Consider the following 18,860-nt stretch of genomic DNA (forward strand, 5'->3'; position numbering starts at 1 on the left):
AAAATAGATTTAGCCAGGATAGACACTGTCAGGATAGATACAAAATAGTCAGCATATAGAAGATGTGAACGTCATCCATTATTGAGCTTGATCCATGAATGTATTTCAAACCTTTTTCCCAAGGATTTGTGAATGCATGTTTTTCCCAAGGATTAGCAACTTATACAAACAGGCCACGTATGAAGCCACAATATTAAGTCTCAACAAATACCAAAGGATCTGTATTCGGACAGACCACACCAGCAGCATTTTTTTGGGAACTGAATTTGTTATGAGAGAGCCAAAGGTCAACAAAACCGAAGACAGTTTTAGAGAAGAAAAACAAGATCGGGTACTTTCCCTACCAGATATCAAAACGTATTATAAAGCTGCAGTAATGTCAAGCAGTGCAGAATTAGCGAGGAGACGAGCTAACAGAAGAGAGAGCCCAGTAACAGAAGAGACAGCCCAGAAACAGCCCCACCCACATGTGGAATCGTGATGGACAGCAGATGTGTCATTGTGGACCCAGGGGAAAGGCATGGAATATTTGATAAATGTTTCTAGGACAGTAGATTATCCACATGGACAAATATAAAGTTGGACCCTTATTGATACCATTCACAAAAATGAGTAGCAGGGAGGTATAAACCAGAATGTGAGTAGCCCAAACTATAAATCCTTTAGAAGAAAATACAGAAGACAATGTTTGTTACCTCGGGGAAAGAAGGCTTTCTTGGACAAGATATAAAAGCACAAACCATGTGAGACAGGAAATCAGATTCCATTAACATTAAAACTTTTCTTGGTCCAAAGGCACTATAAATGCAATAAGGTATATTATAGATTGAGAAAACGTGTGTATATGTGTATCTTCAACACATATAACTGGCAAACATATTAATATGTAGAATATAAAAAACTATAAGTGATAACTGTAGGTATATCTGATTCTGAAGTGTATATTCTTCTACACTCCATCATGCCATGCCTCTGCCCTTAGCTGAAGATAAAAATTAATAAAATAAGATATAAAGAGAAAGGGCAAAGCAGCTTGTGGCAGACAGTTTACAAAGATGACAGTGATGATTCCCCCCATCCCTCTAAGCATGGATCTTTCTTTCTGCTTCCCCACCTGATGAATTTGAGCTGGCCTTGTGATTCGCTTTGGCCCACAGAATGTGATGGAAGTGGGGCTATATGAATTCTGAGGTAAGGCCTCAAATGGCCTTGCGGTTTCTGGTCTGGCCCCCCAGGAACCATGTGCCCACCATACAAAGAAACCCCAAGCTAGCCTCTGGGACCCAGCCAACCAATCACCAAACACATGACTGAGGCCATCCTAAGCCAGCCCAGTCAAGCCCAGATGACAGCCACATGAGTGACTCCAGGCCAGGACAGCAGAATAACCACCCAGAGGAGCCAAGCCCAAATTGTTGAGCATAGAAAAGTGAGCAAATGGTTGCTGTGAGTTGGTTTTTACACAGCAATCAATAATCACTAACTGGTTGGGGGAATTTGGTAATCAAAGGAAGTCAGAGAGGCAGGAATTGACAGTGGTGCACTTCAAGAAAGCTGAAGAGAGACAGCAGCCCAGCAGGAACAGGGAATTCAAAATGGAGTCAGGTTCTGGCTCCCATACGGCAAGGCCTTCTCTGAACACCTCCCAGCTGAAAAGCCTTATCTATCACAACACTAGCGAGTTTTTTGGGAAAGACCATACAAACAGTTTTGCAACTTCCTAGTCTAGCTTCTCCTTCACCGTATATAAGAGACTTTCCTCTAACAACAGACACTGAAAGAATTATCTTCATTGTCCTGGAGGTAGCAGCCCATATTGACCAGCTAGTTCACATGCAAACAGACGGCTCGAGAAAGCCAAGTCAAGGCTGAGAGGTAGCTGAAGGGGGTCAGAGAAGGGATCTCACTTCCTCTCTCCCCAGAATTTAGCCCACCACCTGGCCCAGGGGAGGTGCCCAGGAACTATTTGGCAGCACAGAGAGGGAGCAGGGCCAAATCTAAAGAGACAAAGGATGAACAGAGGTGTACATGGAATATTACTCAGCCCCAAAAAAGGAAATCCTGCCATATGCAACAACATGGATGGACCTTGAGGGCGTTATGCTAAGTGAGATAAGCCAGACACAGAAAGACAAATACAGTATGATCTCACTTATATGTGGAATCTAAAACAAACCAACACCCTGAACTCATAGATACAGAAAACAGATTGGTGGTTGCCAGAGGTGGGGAGTTGAAAAGGCTGAAGGGGTCCAAAGGTACAAACTTCCAGTTATAAAATAAGTAAGTCTTAGGTACGTAACGTTCAGTATGGTGACTGTAGTTAATAATACTGTATTATATATTTAAAAGTTGCTAAGAAAATAAATCTTAAAAGTTCTCACCACAAGAAAAAAAATGTTGTAATTAGGTGTGATGATGGATGTTAACTTGATCTACTGTGTTGATCATTTCACGATATATACAAATATCAAATCATTATGTTGTACAGCTGAAATGAACATACTGTTATATGTCAATTATACCTCAACTTTGAAAAAAGGATGAATCAGGGGCTGGGCAGCCCCAGAGAATGAGGAAGCACAGAGCAGGGCTGAGGCCCCAGCCGGATGGGACCTCAAGGCCATCTCGAAAGCTGCTATAAATAACGTTCGTTGTTGTGAACAGGCGTGACCATTTCTTTGCTTCTTAAAATTATTTTCACATCATAATGACGCCTTTGTGACTGAGAAAACCTTTGCAGGCAGCAAGCCCCACTCACTGTTAGCAAGATACACAATGAAGAGATTAGGAACAACACAAACACACAAATGTAAGCTCACATTTGGATTTATCTTTGATTTACTTAGATTGGATACATTCACTCCAGCTCCATTCAAGCCCATTTGGGATTCAAATTTAAAGGACGAAGAAAAAAATGCTTGCCTTATGAGATATATTCACAATGTATGTTAAACAAGCAGATTCGCCAATTCAAACATTTCCAAAGGAACCAATTATAACACTGACTTTTTTTTTAAGGCCCTCATTAATACCTGAGTTTCAATTCTGCAAGAAAAAAATGACTGAGGGGAAGGGAGTAATAAAAGGTTAGATATTTAGACAGAATTCAATTCTGATTTTATTTTGCTTTTCAGACATTTTATTGTCACAGGAGTACAAGAATGCCATAGAAACACTCAGAATATATAAGATCAAAATAAAGACTCCCCCTTCCTCCACTTAGAAAGCTAAAAACCAAAACAATTTAGCACACAAAAGAAAGACTGGAGAGAGCTTAAAATACACTACAAAAAAAAAAGGAAGAACACTACAACTTTAACTTCGTAGACAAATAAAAACTTCCTTGTAGCCAAATTTCACGAAATCTCAGTGTCTGTTTCCTATAGAGAGAAATTTTTTTCTTTAAAGATTTTATTTTTTCCTTTTTCTCCCCAAAGCCCCTTGGTATATAGTTGTATATTTTTTAGTTGTGGGTCCTTCTAGTTGTGGCATGTGGGACACCGCCTCAGCATGGCCTGATGAGCGGTGCCATGTCTGTGCCCAGGATTCTAACCGGCGAAGCCCTGGGCCACTGAAGTGGAGCACGCAAACTTAACCACTCGGCCACAGGGCCAGCCCCCGGAGAAATCTTTAAATGCATAAAAACTGTAGACATAGGCTTTACTGATCCTGTCATGGTAAAGTCAAATAATATGAGGTACATTAATGTTCTTTAAAAATATAAAAAGGGAGGCTCAATCTCTGAAACATTTGTTTTCATACACGGGAATTGACAGGTGTCATTAATCAAATCCAGCTGGAAACCAAGACAAGGCCTTGGGCTCCCCCCAGCAGGGCACGGGGAAGCAGGCCATGTGCTGTGTGACAGTAACGTCGCACACAGTTTACAAAACGCACATGGCTCCGAATTTTATCGACAAACAAACAGAAGACCATGTGTTGCTGGTATCCGTGAGCCTTCGAGAATGTGAAGGACCGGACCAGATTTGTTTGTAGGAAGAGAAATCTGTGCCGTTCCTCTCCCTCTGCTCCCCCTCCCTGCCGGCCTGATTGTCCTCTGTTTTCAGAATCGAGCTCCAGACAATCTGCACGGAACATCTGCCCAAAACAGCCCCTTGCACCTCACGGGCACCGCAGGGAAGCACGCCCTGCCCCGCAAATCAAACGGCTGTCCGTGCTGGGCGCTCAGCGACTCCGCTCTGACCAGGTGCCTTCGGTTCACGGCTATCACAGAAGCCTTTCCTGTTACAACAAACACGGCTTAATCTACTTCCTGCAGGAGCGACGTCTGCACTGGCTTCAAGCTGCAGTCTTCCACGTAGCATCAGACAGATGTGCCTGAGGTATTTCAAGGGGGCTGACTCTCCAAACACAACGTTGGCCTTAAGGGACTTGAACATGTACGGGCCGGTGTTCGCCGCGGATGCTCAGCTCTCCCCAGCCCAATTCCTGGCAGAGCCATTTTTCAAACAAGAAGCAACTCAGTTCGCTGAGCTCTGGCACCTTCTTTGAGGGAAGATAAAGCAGAGCTGCATCCACCACAAAAGTCAAATGAATGTGAGCTCTGATAGCAGAACTTAAATGAGAGAACAACAGACATTTTGAAGCCTCGGAAAGACACCACTGACGCCCCTCGAAGGACGATTCTTGTAACTTGCATAAAATGGGGGGTTTTACATAGTTACTGATTGAAGTATCTTGTTTTAAGGGTTGATTTTAGCGAACAGAACAATTTTACTCAGATTTGGGGGAAAAAACCCAACATTCAGAATAAGCACTTACTTGGTCCTCACTTTTCCCTTGTCTCAAAATATGCCAGAAAAGGGCATTTATGTGGGAATTCTCTCAATAAATGTTTCATAAAACTTTTTGAAAAAAATATTTCAGATCTAGATTTGCTTTCCTATATTGATGTTCATTCTAACGTTTCTCTAACTGGGTGATGTCGGTACACCTTCTAATAAGCCAGGCCAGTGGTTCTCTGGGGACATCTGACAATGTCTGAAGATAGTTTTGATTGGCACAACTTGGGGAGGAAGCTACTACTAGCTTATAATGGTTTGTAGGAATACTGCTAACATGAGCACAGAGGACAGCCCCTCACAACAAAGAATTACCCGGCCCAAAATGTTAGTAGCGCCAGATGAGATCAGTATTCAAAATAAATCACACAGGACATTAGAGAGGCTTTTTGGAAACCTCACACAGACACAGTTTTGCAACTTCCTACTCCAGCTTCCCCTTCACTTCAAGGTCCTTTCTATAATAAAAGCCACTGCAGGGACTATCTTTTTGTCTGGACATCCTTCCCCCATTTTCTCACCCTTATGCACCTAAACACATGTTGAAAAAAAAGATGAAAGGAGCTCCAGTAAGATTTCAGCAAGGACTCGTGGATGGCAAATGACCAAGAATGGGAAACTGAGTCTTAGAGAGAACACATAGGCTGGAATCTCGTTATCCAGTCCCTGGCTTTCCAAGCCAACATGGCAACCCATTGGCAGTGCCTCCCTCTTGTACGGAGGAATAGGAAGACAGAGAACATGTTCCAGATCACCTGACAGATTTGCCTTATAAAAATCTCAGTGAAGCAGACCACAGAATGTTATCAACAAACCCCTCTATAGGTGGTTGGCATGTGACCAAAACATTCCAATCACCCTATCATTCCACCAAGACGAAAAAACAGGATCAATGACCAAGGACAGCTGGAGACCTAAGGCAATGGATCCCAATCCTAATTGCACGTTAGAATCACCCTAGAAGTTAAGCACCCACCACAACAGATGCACAGCCAGCCCGCATAGACCCAGGGAATCACGAACTCTGGGAGGGGGCCAGAGGTCTCAGCCCTCTAGGCTGCAGAACTCACTTCTTTCCACCTGAGAAAGGAAAATATTTTAAGTAAGGTATAATTCATAAACTTAGTATTCAGACAATGACCCTGTTGTGGACTGAGGTGCAGTAGAGGGCAGTGAGGAGATCAAAAATGAGCAGCCTCTGCTTACAAGCCAGAGAACCTTCATGACCCCATAAGAGATCGTGCCACGGAGACGTACCATTTATTGCACATTTCCCACGTCCTACTCTAGACACTTTACTTTTATAACTCAATTAATCCTCACAACCACCCAATGAGATGGTAGTGTGGTAGCATCCCCATGTTATGCATGAGGTGCAGAGAGATCGAGCAGGACTTGTTCAAAGTCATGAAGCTAATAAACATAGAAATGGGACTTGGTCCCAAGAAACCTGGTTCCAGAGCCTACTCTTACCCACTAAGCTGTGATGTTTCTACACAGAGGAAAAAACCTCTAATGAGAAAGAGGTTCAGAAATAATCCAGCCCTGAAAGCTAATCACATATTTCAATCAGGGTTCTCGAGGCAGGAGCAGGACAAGCCTGCATCCCGGGGCTTGTGAGATGGGGCAAGTCACAGCACCAGCTTCCCATAGACGGGCACCAGCCAGGGCTCACATGGACCCCACAGCCCCTGAGACAGAGCAAGACCTTCCATCAAAGTTGCCTAATATCCACTATGACCACCCTAAGATGGTCCCCAGAGTAAACCTCAAACCCACTCAGGATGCTTCTTATTTTTAGTTACTTCTAAATTTAGACAAAGGCTATAGTCCAACCTGCCCATTGTACCAATTTTCTCAGTTGTTTTCTTTTCTATTTTAACAGCAGCTGTCTGTGAATACTGCTTTATCTCTGCTGCATCATGGAGCAATCTTTCAGGTCATTCTATCCTGTTTACTTGGCTGTCCTTTTATCTTCCACTGTTAAATGGGGACTAGGAAGTGGTCGCAATCAGAAGGCAGACAGGCTGAGACTCAGGCAGGGAGCCTGAGTGCCCGCTCCCCTCCAGCCAGTCCAATTGGGCTGCCACTGCCCAGAGCACTTGAGAATTCTTCTGGAATTTATTCATGTCGAAGCCAATTAGAAACCTTACAAGAAAAACCCACACTCTGACTTTACTTTCATACTTTATTCTTGAACCAGTTTGATGACCTAACTTGGCCGAGCAGACTTTGTTCTGAAGGATTTTGATCAGTGCAAAATACTAAAAGATGAAGCAATGAAATAACAAAGAACTACACTAAAATGAAAGCGTGAGAACAGAATCATGTCACAGTCATCATTATAACTTTCTAACATCTAGCTCTATGCCTAAAACACAGTAAATATTTAACAAACATCAGTTCTAAGTTATGATCATTTAATTGGGGAAAAAAACAAGGGAATAAATAAATCTTCTAAGGATGATTCCAAAATGGAAGGTTTTTTTTTTTTTTTTTTTTTGGTGAGGAAGATTGGCTACGAGCTAACATCTGCTGCCAATCTTCCTCTTTTTTTCCTCCCCAAAGTCCCAGTACTTTGTATATAGTTGTATATCCTAGTCGTAAGTCCTTCTAGTTGTTCTATGTGGGGTACCACCAGAGCATGGCTTGATGGTGTGTGGGCCTGTGCCCAGGATCCAAACCAGTGAACCCCGGGCCGCTGAAGCAGAGCATGCAAACCTAACCACTACATCACTGGGCCAGCCCCCAAAATGGAAGTTTTAATGTGCTTTAAACAACAGCTGGTTCAGTGGATTTAGCACTCGGCTTCGAAGGCGATCGGTCTGAACTAGACAACTCGTGGTAGGATGTAAAGGTCAGTTAAGTTTAAAAGCCCTCCATATAAAAGAGGAGACAGCAACTGCATATACAGAATATACTCAAATTTTTCTAAAACAGATATCTGTATAAGAATACATTTTTTAATTAAAAAACTTTTAATAAAACTTTGCAAAGGTGTACACACACACCTGATTTTTTTTTTTTAAAGAAGAAAGAAATACAGCAAAACACTGACTACTTTAGAGGAACAAATTGTGAGCAAGTTCAGTCCTACCTTACATCAGGGGTCAGCAAACTTTATCTGAAAAGGGCCAGAGAGCAATATTTTCAGCTCTGCGGACCATGAGTCGCTGTCACAACTACTCAATTCTGTCATTGCAATGGGAAAGCAGCCAAGACAAGACATAAATGAATGCGCCTGACTGTATCCTGATGAAAATTTATTTACAAAAACAGGCTGCAGGCTGGACTTAGCTGGTCGGTCATTGTTTGCCAAGCACTCCTTTAAATCCATAGCCCACAGGAAGGGCTCAGACAGAAAAAAATCCAAAGAAAGCTGTGTACTGTTGTTCATAGTATGTTCATCCAGACCTTATACAAAGCATTTAAGTAACCTAATCTAACACAATACATCCCATTCAAAGTCACATTACAGAAACGACTCAGTGAATCATTTTCTGGGCTCAAGCTCGCCATCTTGTGGTCACATAAATGAACAGCCTTCATGGTCTCCATTCCCTATTATTAACGTTACTCAGCTCACTGGAGTTAATTTTCTAAAAATCTGATTGGGCTCTGGGCACCGCAATGACATAACGAATTAAGGAAGTCAATAGTAATAAGTGTGATCGATTTTCTGAAGACTCAACTTGTCAAATTCTTCCAGAGAGCCACTGAACAAAAGAATTCTGCTTGTGATCCATTCTTAGCAAGCCAAGCTTCAAAAGGGAATTTAAAAATTAACAACAGCAGGGGAAGGATGCTCAAAGCACTGACACTCAGATTTTGAAATGGAAGACTATTTTTAATCCAAGTTTTAAAAAGAAAACAAATCCAGGGGTTGGCCCCGTGGCAGAGTGGTTAAGTTTGCATGCTCCACTCTGGTGGCCCAAGGTTTCGCCAGTTTGGATCCTGGGTGTGGACTTGGCACCGTTCATCAAGCCATGCTGAGGTGGTGTCCCACACAGCACAACCAGAAGGACCTACAACTACAATATACAACTATGTACTGGGGGGCTTTGGGGAGAAGAAAAAAAAAAAAAAAAGATTGGCAATAGATGTTAGCTCAGGGCCAATCTTTAAAAAAAAGATTTAGAAAATAAATCCAAAACTGCAACTTACTAAATCAACCCAACTCTAGAACCAGGTCATGGAGAAATAAGTGACAGCAGCATGCCATTCATTGGTGTGCTCATTCACAGACTCTCACTAAACAAGAATGGGCGCCTAGGCAGCAAAGAGAAGACATAAGCCCAGTCACAGGAAACAAACTCAGGAGAGAGACACCCAAGTAAGAACAGTATAACACAATCAGGGCCCATGTGGAAGATGTCGTTGAAGGGTCCTGGGGATCCAGGGGAGGGGGCAAACTCTGTGGGGTCCCAAGAAGGCTTCACGGGGTAGGAAGCATTTAAGCTGCTTCTTTTAGGCTGAGCATGGGGTTGCCAGAGCGAGAGGGAGGTGTAAGCAGGAAGAGCAGCAGACGGAGCAGGGCAGCGGGTTCCGCCGATGGGCTCATGTTCAGACTCAAGATCGGAAAAGCCCAAGAGAGAAGCAGACCAAACAAGAGCGCGGAGCTCATTTCCACTCTGGGCATCTCAACTCATGCCCTTCTCTCACACAGAAGGGAAAGAAGGGGTGAGTGGTTTGGGGGTAGTGACATGGAAGGCAGGGGTAGTACTCATAGCCCCAGGATATTATGTGACTCCTGGCCCTTCTGGGTCTCCATTTCTCTATCCATAGTCAAGAGATGGCAGCCTCGACCCATTCGTCTTTCTCCAAAACGACAAACAGCAGCAGCCTGGTGAAGCTTTGCACGTGTGAATATGTGACAGGTAGATTTGTAGCAAAACAGTTATTCCCCAAGAATCAAAGTTCCCTGCCCCTTCGAAATCTCAACCAGAAGCTCACGCTCAGTCATCTCATTCACACATTTCAGTCCCAGTCCAGACCCAGTCCACCGAAATATGCAAGCCGCATGGTCAACTTCCCAGGCCCTTGGCTGACCCGGGCTCAGACACGTGTCCAGCACTATGCACGGCCATACCTGGGTTGCTGGTGAGAAAGGCAAGGGGGCTCTCGCTGAGGTCTGCAGGGCCGTCCGCTCGGTGGGGCGGGCTCTCCAGGAGCTCTGCTCCTCCCTCCAGCTCGGGGTAGGTCCTCACCAGGAGGCCCAGGGATGGCTGCGTGAGGAAATCTTTGAGCACAGATGAGTTCAGAGTGCCAGCAGCACGATTATTGATCTCGAGAATCTCATCTCCCGCCTTCAGGCCTGCCAACGCGAGATGGAAAATGTTTAATTTCACACACACACAAAACATCGAATGAGATGGCAGCACCTTAGAAGTTCTGCTGTAAAGGGCACACTGAGCTCTCTTGTTATTGGCCCCACAGTCCGAGGTATTGCTGCAAGCAGGCTGGAGCGCTCAAAAGTGATCATGAGGAGATCACATGGGGCCTCAGTTTCAGAAGGTTCTAGACTCGGACGTTGCAGCATGCCTATCCTGTCCTGAATACACTAACTAAACAAATTTACTCCTTGAATCTATGTGTTCTGAGCATCTGCCAATTTTTCCTTGCAAATGCTAATGCTGGCTATTGTCCTATAATTTTGAGGGGGAAAGGTGGAAATGGTCCCTGATGACTGCAGTCAGTATGTTTCGTACATGTTCATGCTGCAGTGTCTTTGTGTGGCACAGCCAGCTAATGTCTATTGATCATTTCTATGAAACCAAAATGCAATGAGTTTCCACTGGCTGCAGGGACAGAAGGTTGTCTTTTTCCAAACACATTTAGAGATGACAGTTTACAAATACAATCATTTCTTGCGCTTTTTTAACTACATCAGGACCTTGAGGTGAATATCTTCTGGAACGTCCCCAAACATTCTGTTACTTTTGCAAAGCATGCTGGGGGGCATGGCAAAGTTTGGGACCCAAAGGAGCAGCTGAGAACAAGCCCAACCTAGGAGAACAAGAAGTTGTGACTGACCCCGGGGCAGTTCAACTCAGTGTTAAAAGAACATTCCAGGAGTTTGAGAAAGGGAGAGGACGGGAAAGAATATGAAAGGAAATAAAGTATCATTCCAGTTAAGAAGGGAAAGGAGTCCAATTCCTATTTTGTAGACTAGTGTGGAAAAACAAACTTGAAAAAGGAGGTGAGTGAAGGGCGAAGACAGACAACGAGCTGCAGAAATGAGAAGCCGCTCAGCTCCTCGGGCATCCACAGAGCCCACCTCTGATTCCACAGAAAAATAATCTACAGAGACATTCCCACTTCCCAGCTTCAGCAAGTCACACCCCTTGGCCATCCTTACTCAGGTTTCCAAAATACTTGAAATCCATTTTCTATCATAAAATACTCCAAGAAATATGGGTGGGAAGGTGACAGAAGAGAAATAAGAATGTGTTTCTCCATTTCAGAGGTGAAATTCTGGGAAGCGAAACATTCCATTTTTAGATGAAAGATTTTGGCATCGTAGCATTTGAATGGAACATACAAAATTTCTACATGTGAAAAGCAACTTTTTTTTTTAAAAGTCTTGCCTTAGAGACAACCCTTTGGATTAGCTATTAGAGGAGGTATATAAAGAGAAACAGAAGAAAAGACTTAAAAACTAAAAATATCTATGAGTTGTTATTTTTTAAGAAGTTCCAGGTTTACTATGACTGGTGGAGCAGGAGTGTGTAGTGGACTCAATGTGGCCCCCACAAAGATACATCTACATCCCAGAACCTGTGACTGTCACCTTATTTAGAAACAGGATCTTCCCAGTCATAATTAAGGATCTTGAGATAATTTCATGCTGGATTATCTAATGGGTCCTAAACTTATTGACAAATGCCCTTGTAAGAGACACAAAAGAGAGACCCAGAAGGAAGAGGAGAAGGCCACATGAAGATGGAGGCAGAGGTTGGGGTGATGCTGTGACAAGCCAAGGAACCCCTGGAGCCACCAGGAACTGGAGGAGCAAGAAAGGATTCTCCCCAGAGCCTTCAAAAGGAGTGCGGCCCTGCTGACATGTTAGTTTTGGACTTCTGGCCTCCATAACTGTGAGAAAATAAGTTTATGTTGGTTTAAGGCACCAAGGTGGTGGCAATTTGTTATGGCAACCATAGGGAACTAAAACAGAGGGCCGCCTGAGTGAGTTATTCTCAGTATTCATAAGTGAGAGGAGGTGGCCAGCAGTGGTGAGCAATGGAGTACAGAACCAGAGGTTCTGTCACAATTCCCCCAAGTAACAGATCTGTGACGGTGGGCATGCTATTGAATCTCTCCCAGACTCGGCTTCCTCATATGTAAGAGGGATAATGGATTAAAGGAGATTAAATGAAATAATCCATGTAAAAGTCTCTTCACAGCTCTTGACATGTTGAAGATGTTCAATAGACATTAGCTCTCATTATTAATAGTAGGTGGAAGAAAGAGAAAAACTTTTCTTTCTAACGGAAACCACAGCCTGCTTAGAAATAACCCCCAAGTGCCCAGAGTAAACGTTGTGAAGTATCCAAACCGTCCAGAGACACATGGCACATGGCTGTCTCCACTGGGCTCTGTCCTGTGTAGCCATCAGAAAAACATGCAAACGACAGCAAAGAAGATGCCAGATTCCAACCTCAGACGACTCCAAGAGCAGAATGACGAGCCAAAACAAATATGCCCAAGTTGGACAGAGACAAGTGTAAAATAAGACACTTTGATTCAAAAAGTCAATTCTACAAGTACAGCCAACGCAGATCCAAGTGAGGGGAGGGGGCGGGAGAGAGGAGGAAGACGGGGCTTCACCATCAGCCTGGGGCGGGAGGGAGCAGGAAGATGGGGCTTCACCATCAGCCCATTACAGGCAGAAAGCCCAGGATGACTACCAAAAACAAATCAACGAAACCAAGAGTAAGCTGAACTAATACACACAGAATCTTCAGATCTAATCAGGGTGCTTTCCACCAGACGTCCCCCGGCTGTACCACACTGTGATCATTTTAAAAGGAACCCTGGTATGTGAACTGTGTCCAGAGGGCAATGGTCAGTTGCATTCTACACTCTAATGAATTGTTGAAGGATCTGGAAGGGGTGAATGTGGAAAAGACCAGACTTAGCAGTTATGACATGATGGATATCACAGGCTGGCTAGAAAGAAGGAGGCAAAACAGTGAGTGGAAACTGAAGGAGGAGGATGTTTTATAATCAGAGATGTCCGCAGTGAGCTCGCCATTATCCGGAGGGCTTCACATAGAGCCTGCATTCAACCTAAAATACTCCAAATATCTTTCCTGACACTGCCCTCTACAGGCCAGGTAGTGGGATCATGTTTGCGGCCCAGGCCAACAAATGGACATCACCGTTGCATCTGTAAAGAACAGTGCTATATGGGACAAGGAGGTTGGAGCAGACGGCCGTTTGTTTTTACCTAACACCAGGGTTCTTGGATTCAAAGAACTAAAACAGGATGTGACTGAAACCAGGGCAGCATATTTCCCCACCCCCATACCACGCCAACCAGCACTCACTGTGCTGAAAGAGATAAAAATCAGTCTTCGGCTTTGAAGGGGAATAAACCCTGTCACCTCTGCTCCTAGCTGAGATGCAGCTTAGCGAATGCACCAAACTCTGGCCTCCAGGCTGCCTTTGGCCTAGAAAGCACAGAAGGAAAATGAAAGAAAATCCTCCTCCATTTAGCACTGGGTAAATTATTTTGACTTGGTTTCCCATTTGTCACAACTTTGCCATTTCGGTGCATAGCCAAGTCTGTGGGTTGCACTTCACCAGGGCGTACAGCACAGGGCAAGGCAACCTGCACAGGGCACCTTGCAAGAACTAAGAACACCCAGAACTATGCTCTAGCAAAACATGGAAGGAGGTGGAAAAGGCAGGCATTCCACTCCATCATTTTCCCAACTGCTCCATTCAGGAGACATCTAAATGAACATGACTTCCAAGCACAACTGATCCAGGCAGGTCGGCCTTTTACACTCAACAGGTATTATTTTGCCACTGCCTGGATTTAGTGAATTTTAGTTTCACTAAAAATTCCACAGCAAGAAGAATGAATAAAGATGCATTTTAAGCCCTATCTACCTGCCCCATTTGTTTATGGTAAGTATGGTGGGTTGAGGAGCGTCCCCCCAAAATTCATGTCCACTCAGAAAATCAGAAGGTGACCTTATTTGGAAACAGGGTCTTGGCAGATGTAAATAAGATGAAGTCATACTGGAATTAAGATGAAGTCATCCTGGCCCACTCTAATCCAGTATGACTTCTTATAGAAGGCCATGTAAAGTCACTGTCACAGAGAGACACAGAGGAAAGAAGGCCATGTGATGACAAAAGCAGAAGTTGGAGTGATACAGCTACAAGCCAAGGAATGCCAAGGAGAGCCAGTAGCCACCAGAAGCTAGGAAGAGGCACGGAACAGATTCTTCCCTCAGTGGCTCCAGAAGGAAACAACCTTGCCAATACCTTGATTTTGAACTTTTGGCCTCCTGAACTGTAAGAGAATAAGTTTCTGTTGTTTTTAATCACTCAGTTTGTGATCAATCGGTACCGTAGCCCAAGGAAATTAAGACAGGAAGCAAAAAAATCTAGATTGAAAAGATTGGCAGAGTAGAAAGAGGATGGAGGGTTGGGGTTTCATACGTAGCCTAGACTGCACTATGAGCCCATGTAGGGCTGCAGACAGCATGTAATAGAGAAGAGCTCTCTAAAGGGGACAGGATGGCTAGATCCTAAACCCCTAGGATCTCAACGTCTAGAAAGATTCCTCCATGGTTGGGAGCAACATAACATCTACTTTCAAGGAGCTTTGCAGACTCAGGGGATGGCTAACATCAGCTTTGACCAATGTAGACCAAAACACAGAAGGGTCCTCCCAAATGTTCTGCTCCAGGAAGACCCCTAGGACCTCCATACCATCCTAGATGGTGGGAAAGGACAACCAACTATGATTTGAATGGAATATCCCAACAGCCCCATGGAAATGGGCTCAGAATCAGCTTTAAAATCCAAGAATGTAACATTTCTTGCACATCTGAGTTTAGGAAATAATATCCATACTCCCTGAAAGGTTTTCACAACATTCGAATAATATATACAGATGAACCTTTTGGACATATCTTTCTCATCCACCAACTGCAGAAACCCACAAGGGAACTTTAAAGAGACAGACAGACAGACAAGACACTCAGTGACTTACCTTTCTTGGAAGCTAAACCAGTTTCCTTTACACTGTTCACATAGAGCCTTCGAACACCATCTTCTTCCACGGAAGAAAGTGAAAACCCTACGAAACACGAAACACGAAGACAGAATGGTAGGGCTCACACCATCTGAGTGTTTAGGAAACAACAGGAAGTACCTGCTGTGAGCTAGGTATGTTCAATGTTTTGGTTTATAATTTGGAGCAATTGTTTTCCCTTATTCACATTGTTTTACAAAGCAGAAAACATATTTTTAGATCCCTCTAAAAGAAGTCACTACTTGTAAAAATTGATATTACCAAGTACATCCATCTTCATACTACCTCACTATCAACTCAAATGGAAGAAAATTATTTTATTTTGTCTTGCTTGCTAGTAAATGCCATAGTTTTGCCCTTTCACAGAATGATTAGATTATCTCACATGGGTCCCCTTGACTTTTTTTAGCAAATCTATGTCCCAGATATGCTACCACTGTGTGTCCTCATCCGTATGTACTGCTCTATGGACACTGCTTTAATTTAATAATATTTTGCAAACCAGGATAAGTAGCAACTCACTTTATAAATCCCATTTCATACTGAAACTGACAGATTTCACATTCTACTAGTGTCTGATCACAAGATTATCTTATACTTATCCAGGCTGCCAGAGCTCAAAGCCCATTAGGTAATGGATCTTGAGCTTTGCTACATCCTTCAGAAAAAAAAGGCAGAACAAGGGCCCGAGGTTCTAAGACGTCTGGGGACCTTGGGTGCTTCCAATCCTAGGGCTACAAGCCCTGGTCACCTCTGTTGCTAGACTGTCTCGTATAGAACTCTTTTCTGATCAATCAGTGGAATGTCCACAGCCAACACCCACCTTCCCTGAGGACAAAATACTTTCGCAGATATTCCTAAAAGGACAGTGAGAAGGAATGCAATAGTAAAGATGTGATATGATTTCAGCTCTGGGAGAAAAAAAATCCCATAATATGGACACGTGTCTTAAAGCTAAAGGCAGAGGAAAATACCAGTGACTTGGAAAAATAAGCAAGCAAATAGTAACAAAACAGAATCATTAATTACAGGACTGGGGCCCAGGGAGTCATTGAGACTTTTCAGGCCAAGTCATAACGAGTATGGTTTTTTTTTCAGTTCACAGGACCGGGAAATAGATACCCACATGTAAGCAAAACTGCCAACTGCCATCGCCCACTACGGTACCGTAACTCCTTCAGAAGGAGAACAACCCTGGGCCACGCCCTCAGGACTTTCCCAACTCTTTTATTCTCTTATTTTGAATTCCGTTATTATAGCAACGTAACTTTCAGATTACATTTCAAGAAGCCTCACTCCAATAAAAATAATTTTATACAGGAACCATTTAAGTGACATTAGCCTTAACACAGGTTTGCTTATCTGCATTTCAGTAGTGAATTTTTGTTTCTTTTCTCTGTTGGAAGAGATACAGAATCAAGGGCTATGTCAAGAGAAACAATGGACTGAATTCAACAAAATACAGGCATTTCCTTTCTAAAATGCTACCCTTCTATAAAGTTCTGAGACCAAACTTTTTTTTTCTATTAAAAATAAAATGATGGGGCTGGCCCAGTGGCATAGCGGTTAAGTTCGCGTGCTCAGCTCCAGCGGCCCAGGGTTCGCAGGTTCGGATCCTGGGTGCCAAGATACACACTGCTTATCAAGCCATCCTGTCGCAGGCATCCCACATATAAAGTAGAGGAAGATGGGCATGGATGTTAGCTCAGGGCCAATCTTCCTCAGCAAAAAGAGGAGGATTGGTGGCGGATGTTAGCTCAGGGCTAATCTTCCTCAAAAAAATAAATAAATAAGTAAAAATAAAATAAGTACACTGATGGGGGGTGATGTCTGCTCAGGGGAACACCTTGCTTGAATGGAAGATGCCAGAAGAGGTGACTTGTTGAGAGCCTACCGCAAGCCACTATAAGCCAAAGTCAATGGAGATGGCTAAGGTATTCATTTGCTGCATTCCTTCTTTTCTTGGTCTTCCTTTGTAATAATCAAAAGATAGTAACAGGGATGGGATGGGGGGGTGGGGACCCACCCAGTTTGAAGACTGCAAGTGACTATGAAATTTGCCCTGGGCAACTGGGCATCAAGCACGGATCTGAGAAACAGATGGGACTTCTCAAGATGGGGAAATCTCCATGACAGCAAAGGAGACTGAAGAAAGGATGATGGCAATAGGTCCCTCTCCTTCATTCAAACGCAAGCCAACAATTTATCAATGGAGACAGCCCTTGAGCTCTGCAGTGGGATTCATATTGGAGGACACCCATTCAGGGGGCAGGAAAACAGGAGCTCCTCTCCGCGTTCAGAAACACAGTTCTGCCCACACTCAGCTGTGCAGCATTCACTACTGAGGGTGTCAAGACTCCCAAGAAGCAGCCTCCATTTCAAGATGTCCCTAATTCACACACTGGGGAAAAGTCGGGATCAGAACCAAGCTAAAGAAAATATTAAACATCCTACAGCGGGATTATTCTGAGGTCAGTGAAGAACACAATGATTTGAACAGTTCATCAGCAAAGTCAGGATTTGTTTTTCTTCTAATAGGACAGCAACAATCTAATTCCCAGCAAACAAATTTAATGCAATCCAAAATGATCGCCAACACAGGGCAGAGGGAGTTATTCAATATAAACCCAAAGAACCCACCCCATCAGAAGGCCTCCAGTTACAAAGACCAGGAGGGACCATGAGCGGCATCTGGAATAACGATCTTGAGAATGAAGGAAGTGACTAAAACGAAGTGAAGAAACCAAGACAAACTCATATGTTGAACAACCAGAAGATTCCTCATACTGAAACTGATGACCAAAAGCAAAAAAACAATCCATGACAACATAATAAAACAACAGAGAAGGACTCAAAATCAGAGTCCAGGATACAGGGAAACTCAGAAAGTGAGAAAAGTACAGACACCTATGACGAAAAGGGGACACGCGACCAAAAATATAACAGCCTAGGAGGTCACCAAAGAAAAAGGAATGTTGGGGTGCTGAAAGGACGCCTTCTTCCACTTCAAGGCAGCCTAGGGGATGGTGCTTAGTCCATCGTGTAACTGTGTAAACTAACGTCAACAATATGGCCTGAGAGCTGCGTGAGGGCTGAAAAGGAGGGAGGCGCACGAGAGAGAAATTAAGCAAGTGTTAAATCTTTAGATCATTCAGTCAATTGGATCTCTAAGTCCTATTTTCCTCCCTAGAGTGTGCTAAAATAGAAGGCAGCATTTGGTTGGTAGATTTTGGGGTGTTACTGGGTACTAGCAACTCTTACCTATACTGAACTCTCTATATAGCGGGAAGCCACACCCCGAAGGTGCTAATGTTAGCTACAGATGGGCTGAAGTGAGAATCCTGGTAGCTTTTAAGGTCAGAGGCAACCCGGTCTCTTAGGATAGGGGACTCTTTAATTTCTCGATCAAGATGCTGCTGGAACAGCTGATGCCAACATGAACTTGGCACTGAGAATAAAAGGTTTCGCTGAGGTTATTAGCCGTGCGTAGCAGGCTTTGCAAAGCGAAGTCCAGGAACGGGCACAAACAGTTTGCTACTGACAGAAACCTAAGGACAGAAATCGAGACGAAGCATTGAGAACCCAGCCACTGGATGTTGCCACAACGTCCAAGCATGGGATTTTGTAGTTTACAAAAGCAGTGGTGGTCCATGACAGCCTGGAAATTAAAACAAAACAAAAACCCCCTTTATGTTCCTTTATGTCAGGTAGTTTGAGAAGCACCATTGACAATACTCGCTCTATTACACCTTCAGTGTGGAAATCTCAATGCGTTCTGTGGG

General features: G+C 43.7%; 1 protein-coding gene across 14 annotated transcripts in view; it reads right to left on the bottom strand.

Moving 5' to 3' along the window:
- TIAM1 (TIAM Rac1 associated GEF 1) overlaps positions 1 to 18,860 on the bottom strand; it is a 352,305-nt gene that overhangs the window by 45,598 nt on the left and 287,847 nt on the right. For all 14 annotated transcript variants that reach the window (XM_070597276.1, XM_070597269.1, XM_070597274.1 and 11 more), the window contains 2 exons: positions 15,037 to 15,123; positions 9,895 to 10,119 (listed from right to left, as the gene is read on the bottom strand). In XM_070597276.1, coding sequence (XP_070453377.1) covers positions 9,895 to 10,119; positions 15,037 to 15,123 — 312 coding nt within the window. The remainder of the gene's footprint in view (positions 1 to 9,894; positions 10,120 to 15,036; positions 15,124 to 18,860) is intronic.

The sequence above is a fragment of the Equus przewalskii genome, chromosome 27 (assembly GCF_037783145.1).
Source record: "Equus przewalskii isolate Varuska chromosome 27, EquPr2, whole genome shotgun sequence".
Taxonomy (NCBI): domain Eukaryota; kingdom Metazoa; phylum Chordata; class Mammalia; order Perissodactyla; family Equidae; genus Equus; species Equus przewalskii.